General features: G+C 38.5%; 2 protein-coding genes and 1 pseudogene across 2 annotated transcripts; 2 read left to right on the top strand and 1 right to left on the bottom strand.

Moving 5' to 3' along the window:
* Positions 1 to 1,572: 1,572 nt before the first annotated feature.
* On the top strand, positions 1,573 to 3,535 carry LOC116188936 (peroxidase 39-like). Its single transcript, XM_031518389.1, has 4 exons — positions 1,573 to 1,895; positions 1,988 to 2,179; positions 2,294 to 2,459; positions 2,862 to 3,535. Exons 1-4 carry the CDS (start codon positions 1,683 to 1,685, stop codon positions 3,260 to 3,262), a joined length of 972 nt encoding a protein of 323 aa, XP_031374249.1. The 5' UTR covers positions 1,573 to 1,682; the 3' UTR covers positions 3,263 to 3,535.
* Positions 3,536 to 10,402: 6,867 nt separating this feature from the next.
* On the bottom strand, positions 10,403 to 12,611 carry LOC116188833 (annotated as a pseudogene).
* A 4,317-nt stretch (positions 12,612 to 16,928) lies between these two features.
* LOC116188832 (uncharacterized mitochondrial protein AtMg00860-like) lies at positions 16,929 to 17,318 on the top strand. The gene is made up of 2 exons (XM_031518297.1): positions 16,929 to 17,015; positions 17,118 to 17,318. The coding sequence occupies exons 1-2, from the start codon at positions 16,929 to 16,931 to the stop codon at positions 17,316 to 17,318; spliced, it is 288 nt and encodes a 95-aa protein (XP_031374157.1).
* Positions 17,319 to 18,493: the final 1,175 nt, after the last annotated feature.

The raw sequence follows: 18,493 nt of genomic DNA, 5'->3' as shown, positions 1-18,493 counted from the left end.
ATTCCACTATATAAGTTTTACAAGAAAAAGACATCTCTCGGATGGATCTGTCGAATTCATTTTCATCAGCTACAGTGCACCCATCTCCTCCTTCTCTAAGTTTTTATGTTATTTATATTTGGTCCGGCCTTTCCTCTATTCTCCTCATATGTTTTTCCATTATCCATATGATTAAGGGTAAACAGATAAAATACTATGGAATTCTTATCATCAGAAAATAAAGAAAATAGATACATGCGATGGAATATATTAATATTTTGACAACAGTAGTAAATATGATTAAATTGATTTACTAATGAGATTATATGTACATGGCAAAGCATGAGCTGTGACTTAAGTCGCATTAGGTGTATGAGTTTTAAAAGGATTATCAAGTAAAACACTTTTAATGATTTGTAACCCAAAAAAAAAATTAAAGGGGTAGGAGTTGTCCTATTGATGTAAACCGAACATAAAATCTCCTACTTTTATATCGAGAGACAGCATCACTTCCTATTATCACTATCACTGTACTGAATAATTACGCACCTTTCACTATGAAAACACGGTTTAGTAAAGAAACATATTATTAGCATGTACAATCAATTCTATTACTGCATTTGCAATAAATAATTAATATGATGAAGGATATACATGAGTAGACTATACAAAGAGGCAAAAAATGTAAGATTTTATTAGTGATGAACATGCAATCATGGTGGCAAAGTGGTGCTGTTCTTTATTTCTTTGTCTAGGTATATTACATTCATTCAAAATAAACTGCATGGTTAGATTCACAAGATCTTGTTCTACATCAGATAATTAAATAAGAAACAACATATATTTAATTGCAGAGTAATTAAAATCGCATATAACTAGGCACGAGGTCGGATGACTTGCCTCGAATTCTTGTCCCTCTTTCATATGTGTTAATTTGGAAAAATGATCCTTTATTTAATATTTTCCTCAGTCACCATCACCAGATTTTTTAAGAATAAGCTTCAGTTCTTTTGAGTGTATATGCAATTTTGCCTTACATCCCAACATATAGTACGCGCAATTTTTCACCAAATAGAACATTAACTCTCATATAAATTAACTATATATATATATATATATATCAAAACTACTATTTATATTGCATAGAAGAACTTAAGTTCCATAAACCAAAACCCTATACATGATTTATAGAAACATGACTTAAAATGAAGTGTGATATGTTCTCGCCTGGTAATTTTAGAAGTTGAAAATTTAATTTCGTAGTGGGACTGCCATGCGCTTTTATTAGGCTTTTTATTCCCTTTGAAGCTCCGAAATTGCAAATTTATTTTGTCTATAGACAATGCAATTTGTTAATTGTACTACTTATAGTTTGTAAGAATACACGGGGACTAAGTCCTGTTGGTAATAGGTACAACTCATCCCATGAAATGTTCCCGAGCCATCGTCAAAATCGAATCTCTCATTTTATGATTTTAAAAATGTTTCGTTATGGAGGATTAGTGCGGATTAATTAATTGATTAACTAATCAATTTTCCTTTGATTCCTTCTCGTATAAATAGACGCCTGTCCCAGAAGCCAATTCACTCGTGCCTTGAACAGACACAAAATTGTATAAGGAGAAGGCATCAAAGAGAAACTTTACTGCAAGTTCTCCTTGATTTATTTTCTTCTTTTTTTCTCAGATTTTCTTTCGTAAAATATGACGAGAATGCGTTCGAGAGTTCTTGTGCTGGTGTTGGTGGCAGTTCTCGTTGGGGTTTGTAAGGGAGGCGAGTTGAGGAAGAACTTCTATCGAAAGACCTGTCCCGATGCCGAGTTCATAGTAAAGAATGTCACTTGGAAACACGTCTCCAACAATGCAAACATCGCTGCAAAGCTCCTCCGCATGCACTTCCATGACTGCTTCGTCAGGGTGAGTGCGTAAGATATATATCTCCTTCATTTTCGTGATATATTTATACCTAGAGTTCACTTTCATACACGTAGTAATGTTACATTTTCCAGGGGTGCGACGGCTCAATCCTGATAAACTCAACCGCTAGCAATACTGCCGAGAAAGACGCTGGTCCGAACCTGAGCCTGGCAGGATATGACGTCATCGAGGACATAAAAGCAACCCTTGAAAGTACTTGTCCCGGGATTGTATCTTGTGCAGATATCCTGACTCTGGCTGCTCGAGATTCAGTCTCCTTCCAAGTAAGTTTTGTTTATCCTAAAGAACAGAGTGAACAAAGAATTACACAACTGCAACTGATGTAGTTTTCTGGGCTCTGCGATTGCTCAATGTAACGAAAATGTCGATGTTTTCAGTTTAAGAAATCAATGTGGGAAGTTCTGACTGGCCGAAGAGATGGGACGGTGTCTAGAGCTTCTGAAACACGCGGCAACCTTCCTCCACCATCCTCCAACTTCACCGCTCTCAAGAGCAGCTTCAAGAACAAAAAACTCACTGTTCACGATCTCGTGGTCTTATCAGGTATATGTGCCTTTATTCGTACATATCCCATGATCCGTTTCGTATTTTGTTTTGATAAACGGATGTACCCTAGAGCCTCCAGGGACACCGGTCGATCAATAACTCGATCATTAATAGTAACTGGTCTATATTAGAACCTGGTTGAAAAGGTAGGGCAGGACATCAATTTCATGCATGGGAATTATATTTATACCTGCTGATTAATTATGGGTTCTGAATCTTCTGATAGCGGAAGGGGGTCTATTGTGGTGGCACGAGTCACCAATTCAAAATCAAAATGCTTCGGATTTGATTTTATCTATTGGAACCTGTCGTGTTCCCCTTTATCGCTTTTCCTATATTTTTGAACTTTCTTATAGCCGGAATGATGGGTTCTAACTGTCTACTCAAAACTATATATAGGAGGGCACACGATTGGACTTTCTCATTGCAACTCGTTCAGCACCCGCCTCTACAACTTCACTGGGAAGGGCGACCAGGACCCAACTATCGATGCTGAGTACGCCAAAACCTTAAAAAATATCTGCAGTCCCACTGACACCACCACAACCCTCGACATGGACCCGGGCAGTGGCACCGACTTTGACAGCGACTTCTACACTGGGCTCCTGAAAAACAAGGGCTTGTTCACCTCGGATGCCGCCCTCCTTACCAACAAGGGCGCCCGTAATATCGTGAATGAGTTGACCAGCCAGGCCAAGTTCTTCACTGAGTTTGGGCAGTCGATGAAGCGGATGGGGGCGATCGAGGTTCTCACGGGGAGCGCCGGGGAGATTAGGAAGGTCTGTGGCAAGATCAATTAATAATTTGTTCTACAAGAATTTTATAATGTCAATTGTTTTCTTCATGGGACTTATTGTTGATTGTTAGAGAGAATAAGAGTAGGAGGCTGTACTATGTCTCTCTTAGGGTGTGTTTATTTCAAATAAGTATCTAGGTCTTCGTATTAGGTGCTTATGAGTTTGTTTAGACCTAAGGTGCTTAGGTCTTCACCTTATTCTTTGTTGAGAGTTCTAATTTCTCCTTGTAATGGTACCATTTTTCAGCTCAATGTCATATATGTATGTGTTTGTATTTGTTTATAATGTGAATATGTTAATGGATGGATTCAGTAAGGTCTCTCCCTTATCTCTGCAAGTCTCTCTATTATCCTTTTCCTCTGATCAATAAAAGTTCATGGGGATATATCTACATACTTCGAGTTTGCCGATGATTGTTAAGTGGTTTCACCGTACAACGTATGGTAAAAGAAAGATAGATTAAATTGCAATAAACAGAGGGATGAGTGTTAATCACTTGAGTAATGTTCATAATTTTACTAACGGGGTTTTTACCTAAAATGACCCATGGTTTGTCCGTTTTGTCAAATCTATCCCATGTTTTTTTTTTGTCAAATCTATCCCATGGTTTACTTTTTGCATCAAATCTATTCCGGCGTTATCTTTTCCGTCGACATCTAACGGCCATGCTGACGTGGCACGTGGAGAGATAGTGGGCCACACTTGCCACGTAGGCGCCACGTCAGCACGTCCGTTAGATGTCGACGGAAAAGATAACGCCGAGATAAATTTGATATAAAAAGTAAACCATGGGATATATTTGACAAAAAAAAAGTATGAGATAGATTTGACAAAACGGGCAAACCATGGATCATTTTAGGTAAATACCCTTTTACTAACCGTAGCAGTCATTACCGCATGCTTATGAGGTAGTTTCTTTTATGCTTTATATAGTTGGCAAAATGGATGGATATAATGCAATGTAGAAACCTATGACCGAATTAATATGCTGGAATGAGCCAACGACCATGACCATGACTAAATTTCCAAATTTTCTAAAGTAAATTAGGGTATACTAAACATGAAAAGTGTCATACTGGGATTGCTTTGAAACTTAAGCTTGATAATTTGGTACAACAAATAACAAAGAGTGTATTATCCAATTAAGAGATGGAAATACCCTCAACCTAAATAAATTGTTACAAATCAAAGTATATATAGATTCAACTTTGTAACTACCACCTTATTCATAAGATGTGATTAAAAAATGGAAATATCCCTTATTTTTAGTTTAAATATGATACGATACGATTTTAAATAGAAGAGAGAAGTTCAAGTACAATAACAATATTGTCTATTTGATTATCCGCTATCTCGTTGTCTCTTCCTAATCTGTTAATCTCACGTTCAATCACTTTATATTTTTTTTCATTTCTCTTTCAAATTTTATCTGCAGTTCTACCCTTAATTCTTTTTCTTCCTCTTTCAAGTTAATCCATTTTATATGCATATTGGAAAATATCATTATAGTTGGACGGGTATTTTTAGTATTTATATATTTGGAAATTCTAGTGTGCTTGGATTACCACCGTGGTATTATGCCCACGGACCTCTCTTGTAAGTGGAGGAAAAAGAAATATCTTTGTACACGTGACGACATTTCTATAGAATAACAATCTTATACCCCTATTTTATATTTTATGCTTTGGCGTATACATATTTCATCTAGAGCCATGATCGCATCGCTCAGGCCTCTCTGCTCGGCCACGGAACTCCTTCTCTTCGGGTAGCGCATCAGCTCTCTCCCAGTACTCGTCCTTTGTCGTACCATCCTTTCTTACCAATCTGATGCAATCTACTCGCCCACAGATTTATGCCCACTATATCTTCAGTGGAGGCTCTGTCTTTGCAGAGAAGAAGATGACGGTGTTCTCGAGGCACATTTGGGTGCCTTAGTGCCTGGGTATATATGTAATTATCATGTATTTATCTATATATACTATAGCCTTCTCTTTATTTATATATTTATTTATTTCATTTTCTTATTCTGCATCGGAGATGAGAGGTTGGGCAAGGGAGTAGAGGCAAGCGGGTGGAAGGATGTGAGAGATTTCGATTGGGGGGAAATATTAACTGCGTTTGGTTTCAAAGTGAGATTTTAAAATCAGATTTTGATTTTGAAAAAGAGTAGTATAAATGGGGCCTATCATTTAACTTTGTATGAGTTATTTTGTTTTGTTATGAAAAAAAGTGATATAAATGCGGCCCACTCTTAAACTTTGTATGAGTTATTTTGTTTTGTTGTGTGTATAATTAGGTTAAAGTTGTGATTTTAAAATCACATTTGCAAATCAAATAAGCTAGATTGATTATGGTTTTTGATCATTGAACCTTTTTTAGCCTTTTGTTTTGAAACCTTTATAATGTGTTTGGTTTTAGAGTTGAGTTGAGTTAAATTTTGATTTTAATTGGTTTGTAATGATTGTGATATTGAATAATAAGAAAATGTGTGAAAAAGTAATGAATTGTTGAAAAATAATAATGATTGTATTGTTAAATTATAGAAAAAGTAATAAATAATTGAGAGAATTTATTATTAAAAATTAAATTGAATGGTTAAAAAAATCGAAGAAAAATGAAAAAGTAATAATTGTGTTATTGACTTTTGTTGTGTAGCGAGTAGAGTTAAAGTTGGAGTTAAAATCTTAAAATCGTATTTAGAAATCAAACGGGCTTTTAAAATTGATTTTTTTTCTTGTATTGAACCACCTGATTCGGTCCAAAAATTATGGGAACCGGGATGCACCTGTCCTTGGATGCGGTTGAGCATAGCAGGAAACATGAATGAGCGAAAAAGTATATTCATAGAACAGTTGATAGGAACAGAAATAAATCCATCTAAAATTAGAGATGGATTTATGAATGGTAAAGAGATGGAAGTAGTTTGGATAGATTTTAAAACAGAATTTCCGTCTTAAATTTTTTAGACGAAAATTTTGGATGGAAAGTTCTGTCCTAATGTTGGGACGAATGCTTCCGTCAAAAAAAGGGGTTCATATACAGAAAGATGAACATTTAGATTGAAATATTCGTCTGTATAAATAGGGACGAAAATTTAAGACGATACAACTCATCTAAAAAATTTGGAGGGATTGACATGTATATTTCCATCCCTATCATAGAGACAAAATTGAGACGGACATTTCCGTCCCTATCATAGACATGGAAAGTTCCATCTATATTAGAGAGACGAAAAATTCCGTCTCAATTCCGTCCATAATAAGTAAACTTTATCCACATGCTATATTTGTTGATTTCACATATTATTGCGAACTTGGATGTTAATCTAAAAATAAAATACTTCAATTTCATGCATATTTTTTGTTGATAGAGAAAGAAAATTGGATGTTAATCTAAAAATCAAATACTTCAATTTGTATTATGAATATATTTAATTGTACCAAGAGGGCAGAAATCAGAGCATAACATAGTGGTAAGGTGCGCATGTGCCATCCTGGAGGTGTATGATCGAATCTCGTCCAGTGTAAAGTGGAGGTGTGGGCGCACAATGCTCCCGCGTGCTGAGGGCACGCTCAACTGTGTTGACCTTTGCCTCCTGAGACTGTCCCAATTATTTATATTTTTTAAACTGAAAAAAATAAAAAGGAATACCAACGATTTTGATCCGTCTACCGTAAATCGAAAGTTCCGTTCTAATTCCGTAATCCATCTCAATACATAGGACAGATTTTGCCATCCCTATTTTGCAAATTTCTTGTAAATATTACCACGCATATGAATAAGATTTCTTAATTGAAATTAAATGGTATGAATATTATCAATTACATAGTTATTACTTTTAGTCAAACACCATAAAATCATAAGATATGTTCTTGCTTATTATTTTGTAGTCTTTGACTGTTGAAGGAGTACTAGCTAGATGCCAAGCTAGCAATTTATAGGGGAAGTTAGTTTGTAACTATAACATAAAAACATTATATTTTACAAAAACATATGATATCTACAGTATGAATGAAAAATATAGTATAAATTATCATCAATTAAAGATATATAAAAACATATAATGAGGAATAGATAATAGATTAAAGTAATTCGTAAAGAAAAATTAAATGTAGAAAAAATAATTTTTACATTTCTGTTTATAGGATTTTAATTCAGTACATTAAATTTGGATAAATATTTCATTATGAGAGTATTTTCCAAAAGTATCTTTAGTTATATCAAAAATACAAATAACATAGACAAATATGTAAATTTTATTGGACATAAATGTGTCAAGGACGTGGACAGTGAGGGATGAAACATACCTATTTATATTATATTAAAGCTGGCTCCTAAGCTCGAGCGATGAGAGGCTTCGGTTTGTTTCATGAGAAGTTACCCCGTCATATTTTAAAGCATTTCCTTGGCTCGTGAGCAACCGACCCTTCAGGTCCTAAAATTGATTTAGATACATATGTAACTGTTGTAATAAGCATTTCATTTATTCACTTTGAACAATTTTGAGAAAATTACACGGTTGATACAAAAATTTATGTAGAGTTTCACTGGCGATACAAAAACTTTTTTTTGTAACAATTTAATACAAAATCTTACAAAATGATTCAATTAACTACATCCGTCAATTTTCGCTAACATCGTTAGCATTTTTATGACATGGCACTGTGATATCTGATGTGGCCTTACCGTTACAATAAAAAAAATCATTTCTAATTAAAATAAAATAGAAATAAATAAAAATTTAAAAATCTTCTCTCCTTTCAGGGAAAAAAAAATTGTCCCTCACATCACTCTTCTCGTCTCTCTCTCCTCCTTCTCTCGTCTTTCCTCCCACTCTATCCCGTCTCTCTCGTCTCTTTCCTCACTCTCTCTCTCTCTCTCTCTCTCCCCTTTTGTGAAACTTGCAACGAGCAGAGAAATGGAGCATGGTAAACGACGTTCATATGATTTAATCGGCATAAATATGATTTAATCTCAGGAGAAAAGTGGAGCTGAGGGCTCGGCGTTCTCAAGCTCTGGAGAAAGCTTCCTCCTTGAGCTCTTTGAATCACCTACTGTTGAGAAGTCTGCGAACACCTACCGTTAACACACTCACAGCTACTGTCCGATAAATCATAATCCATCCCCCTTTCTTCGAACTAAAAGTTCGCTCCAATCAACAAAAAGCCCCCAATTCATTTCAATTGCAGTATCGAATCGCGAGAACTCGAAAAAATGTTCAGGTCAGGAACCGAGCAATTCTTTCCCGGAACCCCACAGCGGTTCCCGAAAATGATCCAAACCCTCTTGGAATCTCTGCAAGACCTCAAAAGAAGCAAAATTGAACCAAAAATGCGCAAAAACACTGCAACAACGCGATCGATCGGCTGCTCCGTGTTTGTCCCCTAGTCAACAGTGTTCTAGTGACAAGCCGATTGGTTGGTCCGAGAAATCTCCAATGAAATCAAGCGCTCAAAAGGGTCATGGAAATTCCGATTGCCCGGAAGAGATTCTATCAAGATGAAGAGTCCTGATGAGAGCGGAGAGTCGGCAGAGGAGGCAGGCGGACTCGAAATCCGATTTGCGGCGCCGCGCCTTAATTTTATTCTGTTAATGATTGCGTTTGAGTTTCGTGATTACCTTTGGGCACGTGAAAGATAATTCACTTTTCTTGGAAAATTGAAGTTTTCCTTTACTTCTCTTATTTAGAGTACAAAAGGTTCAAAGAAAACCTTTTGCTTTCTTATGGCCAGTCTCTGATCAGTCCGGCAGAGGAAAGGGAACCCAAGTCCGGGTAGGAGGTGGGACCAAAGGAGAGCCCCAGTTAGGGCGAGGGTGGCTGAGGAGGGGTAGGAGAGGGAAGACGATGGGGGGGAGGGGGGGAGACGAGGGGGTTATTTTTTATTTTTTTCTTTAATTTTATTTTAATTAAAATTTAAAATTGGGAGTGAATTTTTAGTTAGATGTTTGTGCCACGAGGAATAAGATCTGACATGTGGGATGCCATGTCATAAAAATGCTAACAACGTTAGCAAAAATTGACGGATGTAATTGATTGCATCATTTTGTAAGATTTTGTATCAAAGTGTTCCAAAAAAAAGTTTTTTCATTGCCAGTAAAACTCTGCAGAAGTTTTTGTCTCAACCGTGTAATTTTTCCGTGTTCCTTCTGCAGAGAGATTTATGGAGAGAATCTCTATATAGAAAATTTTGCATGATCCAAGTTTATATTGACGTGACGAGGAAGAACCAATAAGAATTGTATAACGAAAAATAATTATGACAATTATCCGAGTAATTAGCATCAATTCATCTATTTCATGCAATTTAATTAGTGTTTCCTCACGGCACGTGACGAGGTAGGATCATCCAATAACTTCTCATCTTTATGAGTTTGGAACAAACTACGATCATGTACACAGAAAGAAAGTCATGCAGCTTAAAGAGCTATTATGGTATCTCAACATCAGATAAGTAAAGTAAGTATTTCTTCCTTTTTTAAATATAAGATGCAATCACTATTTCAATGAATATATATCAATTATATGAATTTCTATATAAATTTTGATGACATGCCATTACTTAATAATAACTAAAAAATATCATTTATATTTATATTTTACTTTCTATAATTAGCGGGATATTGATGACCGTGCATAGCATGGGCTATCTCTTTTTTTTGTTGTTTTTTTTTTGTGATAGACTTACGGCATGATCATCGGACCAATATCGTGTCTAAATTACAATATGAAGGACATGATTGCAGTCAAATAACTTCTTTCTTTCGTGTTTGATATAGAGCACTCTTACTCGTTTACATTGTTGAATTATTTATCTTGTTGTTCCCAGCCAACATGAAGCACATAAAGATGCTCGCCGAACACAAGCAAACCAAGAAATTTTCATCGAAAACTTCTAAACCATATATAGAGCTATACATTTCAACTATAGCACTGATGATGCCTAAAGTAGCCATCAATAGCCTGAATAGCATGAGAATGCAGAACATAGGAAACCATTTACATTATTCATCGTAAGCAGCAATTGTGTTTCCGAGTCACCAGTTCTAATTAAATCAAACCTATTGTCCACACTTCACGAAATTGGGTACTACCATGGCAATAAATGAAGTTTCCTACTCTATAATGTGAAGCTGGTGGCAAACATCAGCAAAAATTGTCGACAACAAAACTTTGCTGATGCTTGGGAATCGAATCGACTCTACAACCCGGATATTTGCTCGAGTAAATGTATATCTAACCTTTTTTTCACTATCTTGGCGACATATATGACTTATGGAGGAAAAAGCTCAACGTCCATCGATGGACCACTCTCACTATGCATCATTCCCATTCTCCCAAGTAAACTCTTTGCAATTTCTTTTCCCTGCAGTTAGACACATGTGGACAGAGTATTAGATTTAGAACAAAATTGATGATCAAAGAATTGTAAAGGTCATGCACAAAACAAAGTAATGGGACTTACTGGAACTTTATAATCCAAAAGACGAGCGCAATACTCCTCAACTTCTTTGAACCTCTTTTGCACATTGCAGCGAGTGGCCAGAAAGACCAAAGCTTCAACCATGTCTGGCCCTTCCTTCTCTTTTGCTTACATCCTCTTGAGAATCATTGGGCTGCAGGAAGGCCGATTTTCCGAAATAATGGAGGGCAGCCAAGGGCATTCCCATGATCTCATAAGCTTGCCCTAAACCATACCAAGCTCGATAGTCACTTGGGTCTATATCCACAGCCCGCCCATAAGCATTAGTGGCAGCAAGAATGTTCTTCAACTTGACATACTCGTGACCCATAAGAATCCAAGCAGAAGAGTAATTTTTATTCGGTTTAAGGGCCCTCTGAAAGTACATCACAGCCTTTTCATGCTGCCTTTTTAGACTATAGTAATTCATGATGATACAGCAGGTTTTGGGCCTACAGTTATCTATCAAAACCATCCTGTGGGCAAGGTTATTTAAGGCAAAGATGTCTTCCTTAGCATAGAGCACATGTGAATACGTATCCATGTCCTCTACACGATAAGGATTGTTCCTCAAGAGTTCTTTGAATATTACCTCAGCTTGTTCGAACTCCCTTACACTGTAAAGGACTTTCACAATCTGGGCCTTTATGTAAGTACTGGAACTGAAAGTGCCTGTAGATATTCATATATCGCCAACGACTTGTTGTGCATTCTGAGTTCCTGATAAGCACTTGTGAGGAAGAAGTTCTTCATCCAATGCTTATTGAGAAAGAGGCTGTTAAATATGCCGATAGTAGTGCACAAGGACTGCAACTCTGACCAAGCACTCCAGTTCCAAGGATAGCTATTGACAGACTCAACAAGAACTGTGCGAGCAAGGTTTTTGCTCCCTCTCTCTTTGAGTACGAGGCCGTACAAATACCAACAAAAGTGATGATGAATACGTTCTTGCAAAGCATCGATAACTCCCTCTCCAAGGCTACTAACTCACGGTTCACAGCATAGCCCCTGCGCAAATGTCCCTTTTGTTCTCTTCTCTCTACTTCTTTCCTCTTTTCTCCAGCCTTCATGAAGAAAGAGAAACATTAAAGAAAATGCAGATGTAACTCTTGAACAATCTGAGGAAGTCACACACTAAGAAGCTCAATTTAATCTAAAGAAATGATCCATTTTGCAGCAAATTAGTTAATCCATTAGGTCCCCGGACTTTAGACTGTTTTATAGTGCTAATAGTTCATTTAAGCAAGCAAATTAAAATACACCTCAAATGGCCATGGACCGCATTGTAATCCATCGCGTGATTCCGTTCATTCCCCATAGAGGATGGCTGGCGGCCTATAATTTTTGCCACCATTAGTTGTATGACTAGACTACTGGTAGATTAATTTACATCAACAGATAAATGCAAACTTAAATCTCAACAAGTAATCAAGAATTTGAACAACGGACAAGACAATAAATGAAACAAGGTCTAAGATAATGAATGGAATGAAGACAAACTATATAAAGCGCGTAGCACCGTAGGAAGATGGATTTCTTTCCACTCTGGTCCTGGAGGAGATGAATAGCCTGCCTATACTCCCGGCTGTAAAAGCAAGACTTGGCCATAATGTAAAAATCAATGCCTTCTACCGCATTATCCTTCTCTGTTGCAGGAGTGCATACATGTGACACTCCGGCTATAGGAGTAGATGTGATGTCACTGGTGCAGAGTCTCTTGCTAATGCCAAAGCTCCCACTGGTATTCGAAGGCGGAAACTTTTCTGGGTCATCTGGCTCAATGCCCACGAGCTGCCCTGCTGCCCTGCACGGTCAATATTTCATAACCTCCTATGAGTTTGAAGTGATACATACGACTGATCGAAACCAACCAAACACAACTCAAGAACCATAGCCAACAATGATGGGGTGCTATCAGTGTGTGCGAGAGAGACACGATACCGGAGAGTCGCAGTGTGTCATAAGTTAGAAATGAAAGGGCAATCAATTTGTAATAAAAAGAGAATGAGGGACGATAATAGAAAAATGGGGGTATATTTCAGAGAGTCTGACACAGTTAATTATGGGAAAAGCGAGAGAGGCATGAGTCAATTGATTCCTTGTATAAAGGCTATTAATGTAACCATCTCTGATCATCCATGAATGAACAATATGCTTTTCTCTTATTAATCTCTCTTCCTCATTCTTCTTTCCTTTCTTTTCCTAGTTTCTTCTCCTTCTTCCTTCTCATTGTGTTCTGTCCTACCCATCTATTCCTTTGGTTCAGGTCATAACAAGTGATATCAAAACCTCTTTCCTGGCAACCATGGCGACTGGAACTCGTAACCAGGAGATGAACAAGCTAGTTGCTGCATTGGAAGAACAGGATAAGGCGATGGTGAAGCTCAAGAATCACACCAGCAACCGTATTGACCATATCACCGAGATGATCAGTGGGCTCACCCTACGACAGAACCGACTGATGGCTCAACTATAGTCGGGTAAGTCTGAGTCTTCCTCGCCCTCTTCGACTAGCCTAGAAGTTGGGCATTATTTCAATATCACTAGAATTGGCAAGCTAGAGTTTCCTAGATTTAGCAATGATGGAAATAGAGAATGGTTGTATCAGTATTAGCAATTTTTTGAAGTAGGTGGGACCCCTAATGATGTTAAACTAATCCGGTAGTCATTCATATGGAAGGGAGAGCCCCGCAATGGCACCAATCCTACATGAGGTCGCTGGGAGTAGAAGGGAAGACTGTGAGTTGGAATGAGTATGTAGCTGCAGTGGTTTCGAGATTTGGTGACTCGGGGTATGAAGATCCTATGGAAGGTTAGGTCTGTATAGGACTATATGAATAAGTTTGATACACTGTTGAACAAGGTCTCGATCACTGAGACTAATGCTCTTAGCCATTTCCTAGGAGGGTTGAAAACTGAGATTCAACTACATATCCGTGTGTTCCACCCTACCACATTAACTCAAGTTTACTCCTTAGCCAAGCTACAAGAGTTCACTTATGTAGCCCTTCACAAACCTAGCTCGCCTGTCCCTAAATTGTACAACATTTTTTTCCAATAACAGCTACATATTTTCCCCAAACACTCCATCAAATTCATCTAAAACCAACCCATCTATCACCCACAAAACACCCCAACAACCAATAACAAAGGCACAGGCGATGGGTTACTGCCTTTGCCAAACCTTGCTTCCCAAATAAACACACTCCCACTTCATAATCGTCCCCACAAAACCCCTACCAGCCTTCCTTATTAAGGTAGAGGCAATAGAAGAAGTACAAGAAGTAGAGGTAGAGGGAGAGCAGGAAGAGACATCACCCCAGATATTCCTACATGCCCTCTTGGGTACTCGAAGTTTTTAGATCATGAGGGTAGTGGGAACAGTAGGCAAAAGACTGTTGCACATACTAGTAGACTTATAAAGCACTCATAACTTTTTGAATGAAGAAATGGGAAGAAAGTTGGGTTGCCAAATTGAGTTGGTGCTGGCTGTGAAGGTGGCAGTAGCCAAAGGAAATGAGTTAAGGTGTGAAATGGTGTGTAAGAAGTTTAAGTGGAGCATGCAAGGCAATGAATATGTGGCTGACATGCTGATACTACCCTTGAAAAGTTATGACATAGTACTAGGGGTGCAATGGTTATCCACCTTGGGAGATATATTGTGGAACTTTAAGGAGCGGCACATGAAGTTTGTGGTGGGAGGCAAGGAAAATGTACAAGGAAACAACTTTGAGGAGCTTAAGACTATCAAGGAGGAGCAAATGGAGAGGCTGTTGCAGAAAAGGGACCAACTGGCCATGGTTCAACTCTACACACTAGAATTGACCTGTCCCAGTAGGGTATAGTTTAGTAGCAGAGAAACCACAAGGAGGCACTAGAACTGAGGCCACTGCTAAGGGAGTTCGAAGACATTTTAAGGAGCTAAAAGCCTACATCCCAAAAGGCTGCAAGATCATAGGATTCCACTTAAGGAAGGGGCACAACAGTGAACATCAAGTCCTACAGTTATCATGCATTGCAGAGGATGTTATTGAGAAGATGACTAGGGAAATTATGGAAGCAGGTATCATACAGCCTAGCCATAGCTCTTCTCATCTCCTGCAGTATTAGTAAAGAAGAAAGATAATTCGTGGATAATGTGTGTGTATTACAGAAGTCTTAACAACCTGACCATCAAAGACAAGTTCCCATCCCTCTAGTGGAAGAGTTATTAGATGAATTGCATGATCATCAATTTTCTCAAAGATTGACCTGAGTTCAGGTTTATCACCAAATAAGAATGTATGAGGCATATGTGCAGAAAATAACTTTCAAAGCTCATGAAGGGCACTATGAGTCAGTGTTATCAGAACCGGACCGGACCGTGCGGTTCGACGGTCGGACCGGAAACCGGACCCTTGTTCGGTCCGATTAGCTTAAAAACCGAAAATGCACAAACAGACCGGTGAACCTAAAAATCGGCCGGTTTTTTTTTAAACCCATAGGCTGGTTGCATGGGTTCATGGGAATTTTTAAAGGAAATTCGAAATCTCCCGACCCTAACCGAAATCAAAATCAAAATCGATTGAAACCGTAGCCGCCTTCATCTTCAATCTTCACTGTCTTCCTTCTGCTTGAGGCCGAGCTTGGTGGTGACGATGGAGAAATGGTCCTAGGCGGTCTTGATGAGGACGTAGAAGTAGAAAAGGAGGAAGAGGGAGAGGGATGGGATGGAGAGGAGGGAGTTCTGGCGGAAGATGTAGTAATGGAAGCCGAAGTAGTTGATGATGCCATCACTGCGCTTGACCGAAGAACGAGATTTGGGGTTGTTGAAGAGTCCCCCGTGAGGAGGAGCTATGAGAGAAGAATGGGTCGGTGGGGAGATGAAGAGGAAGAGTGAGAAGAAAGAGACACAAGGCCGCAGGTTTCAGTTCTCCCGTTTATGTGGGGTAGGAACTGGGTTTCTCAGGTGAGCTCGAGCTCGTATTCCGTTTCCGAATTCTACCTCTCATCTGGTTGATTTGTCCGTTGGGTGGTTTCTTTTCTGGGAAAGATCCGTCCTTTCTGTAGGTTTCATGTCCTCTGCTTGTCGCTTTGTGTTTGTCTGGTTCTTCCGCTGCTCTATTTCAGCTTGACTCAGCTCAGAGATTCAGTGATTAAGAAATGGTGGTAATTGTATTTACTGAATTAATTAAAATAAAAGATTTTTCATTTTGTTGGGTGTCCCAATTTCAATCCACTTCTTGCTTACTTTAGTCCATAGTATGATTTCCATAAATAGGAGGAAGACAACCTCTTGGAGTGAACGACAAGCCCCCGGCTGACCACCAATTTCATCCTCTTTGATCTCTACAATTCCTTCTCCTCAGTGCTCAATCCCAAAGGTACTCATCTCTCGACAACTTGCAACTATGCATACAATCGACATTTGTATATATGTCTTATACATGTAATGTAGTTGTCAACCGTATGCTGATGTCTTTTTGGTCTGTAGGAAATTCGACATTTCAGAACCTGCTAAAGCCGTGTTTGCGTCGGCACAGGGTCTGCTCAAATCCTGAGCGTTAGATAGTAAAACGGGGGAGAAGAAGTACAGTGTCTGCTCAAATCCTGAGCGTGCCTTCTTCTGGGACATGGTCCATCCTACACAAGAGGGATGGAGGGCACTTAGCAAAAAAAAAAAAAGAGGGATGGAGGGCTGTATTCTCCCAATTGATGAACCCTCTTCAACAACTCTTTAAGGACATATGAATCATTAATCAGCTAGCATCAATTCATGTTTGTTCGGATTAATGTAATAACAACTTACTCCTCTTTCCTTCTATGTCTCCATCCTTTCCATGTCAAAAGAAATCTAATATTCTATCTTTTCTTGTATTTTTAATTTTTTTGACACATATTAATTATTATCTAATATTTATTACTATTTTCTTATGTTTTATGTTATTTTCTTAAAATAATAAATATTTATTTATTTTATAATTAACATGCAGTCCGACCCGTCGAACCCCGGTTGAACCCATAAACCCATGAACCCATACCTCGCCGTTCGATGTCCGGTCCGGTTCTGATAACACTGCTATGAGTTCCTGGTTATGCCTTTTGGGCTCACTAATGCACCTTCAACATTTCAAAGCTTGATGAATGAGGTGTTCAGACCACACCTCAGGAAATTTGTATTCGTTTTCTTTGATGACATCTTGGTCTTCAGCTAGGATTGACAACTGCACATGGAGCATCTGAGGAAGGTCTTTGTCCTGCTCAAGGAACATTCCCTACTTGCAAAACAATCTAAGTGCAACTTTGGTGAAGATAAGGTGGGGTATTTGGGGCATTTTGTGTTTGTTGCAGGGGTATCAACATATCCTAGGAAGCTAAGGGTAATACAAGAATGACCCTTACTTACAATTGTGAAGCAGTTAAGAGGGTTTTTGGGTCCCATGGGCTATTATATAAGGTTTGTGAAGAACTATGGGAGTATTAGTCAACTCATTACTGACCTCCTTAGGAAAGACTCATTTTTGTGGATTGAGGCAGCCTTTGAGAAACTCAAGAAAGCTATGACCTCCACACTTGTGCTGGCATTACCTAACGTCTCAAGGGAATTTGTGGTCAAATAAATGCTTTTAGGGTGGGAATTGGAGCTGTGTTGCAGCAGCAAGGAGGACATCCCATAGCATATTTTAATAAAGTGCTGGCCCTTAAACACTAAGCACTCTCAGTATATGAATGAGAGCTCTTTGCTATACTCTATGCAATTAAGAAGTGGAGTCACTTCATCATCAAAACTGATCACCAAAGCTTGAAGTAACCTGCTAGATCAAAGACTCAACACTCCTCTCCAACATACATGGCTAGCAAAGCTATTGGGATATGACTATGAGATAAGCTACAAGAATGGTAAGGAGAATGTGGTGGCCGATGCATTCTCTCGCATATCTGGACAGGAACTTCACTCTATGGCTCTCCCTGTGGTGCCTACAAGCTTCTTTGACAGAATTCAAATATGTTCAAGTTCTGATCATGGGGCACAACAGCTCATAACAGACCTGAAAGAGAATCCACATTCCTATCCAAAGTTCACCTAGAATGGTGAACAACTAAAGAGAAAAGGGAGACTAGTAGTGGATAATGACATTCCCTTACAACAAGACATAATTGCAGCCTACCATTCGAGTCCAGTTGGGGGGCATTCTGGGGCTCAAGCTACTGCTAGGAGGATTGCAAGTCCGCTGTATTGGAAGGATTGTGGAAAAAAGTTAGGCAATTTGTAAAGGAGTGCCAGGTCTGTCAATAGAATAAGATAGAGCACTTAGCATACTTGGGACTTCTCCAGCCCTTGCCTATGCCAAGGTCAGTCTTTACTGACATCACCATGGACTTCATTGAAGGTCTCCTTAAGTCTATGGGGGAAGGAGGTAGTGTTTGTAGTGATTGATAAGTGCACCAAATATGCTCATTTTATGGCACTTCTTTACCCCTACATAGCTCCTATGGTGGCTTAAACTTTTTCAGACAACGTCTTTAAACTACATGGAATGCTTGAGACTATTGTGAGTGACAGGGACCCAGTGTTCATGAGTAAATTCTGGCAAGATCTATTCAGGCTGCAAGGAGTAGAGTTACTAGCATCTTCTGCTTATGACGCGGAGGATTTTCAGCCCATATCTGTATCAACAAGCTCAAGCCCAAAGAAGCATATCTTGGATATATCAAGGAAATATTCTCATGATGTGGAAGGGGAAGATGAGATGTCTTGATCCATAGATTGTGAATTTTATTATCTTAATTAGGT

The sequence above is a fragment of the Punica granatum genome, chromosome 8 (assembly GCF_007655135.1).
Source record: "Punica granatum isolate Tunisia-2019 chromosome 8, ASM765513v2, whole genome shotgun sequence".
NCBI classification, from domain to species: domain Eukaryota; kingdom Viridiplantae; phylum Streptophyta; class Magnoliopsida; order Myrtales; family Lythraceae; genus Punica; species Punica granatum.
Note: the sequence above shows the minus strand (reverse complement) of the source record. Positions and strands in the feature narration are given on the sequence as shown.

Bases quoted from the DNA above. Each gene is read 5' to 3' on its own strand.
- LOC116188936 (XM_031518389.1), top strand. From the start codon at position 1,683: ATGACGAGAATGCGTTCGAGAGTTCTTGTGCTGGTGTTGGTGGCAGTT. The intron at 1,896-1,987 runs GTGAGTGCGTAA...TACATTTTCCAG, and splicing joins TCCATGACTGCTTCGTCAGG to GGGTGCGACGGCTCAATCCT. The intron at 2,180-2,293 runs GTAAGTTTTGTT...CGATGTTTTCAG, and splicing joins GAGATTCAGTCTCCTTCCAA to TTTAAGAAATCAATGTGGGA.
- LOC116188832 (XM_031518297.1), top strand. From the start codon at position 16,929: ATGGAGCATCTGAGGAAGGTCTTTGTCCTGCTCAAGGAACATTCCCTA. The intron at 17,016-17,117 runs GTGGGGTATTTG...ATTGTGAAGCAG, and splicing joins GCAACTTTGGTGAAGATAAG to TTAAGAGGGTTTTTGGGTCC.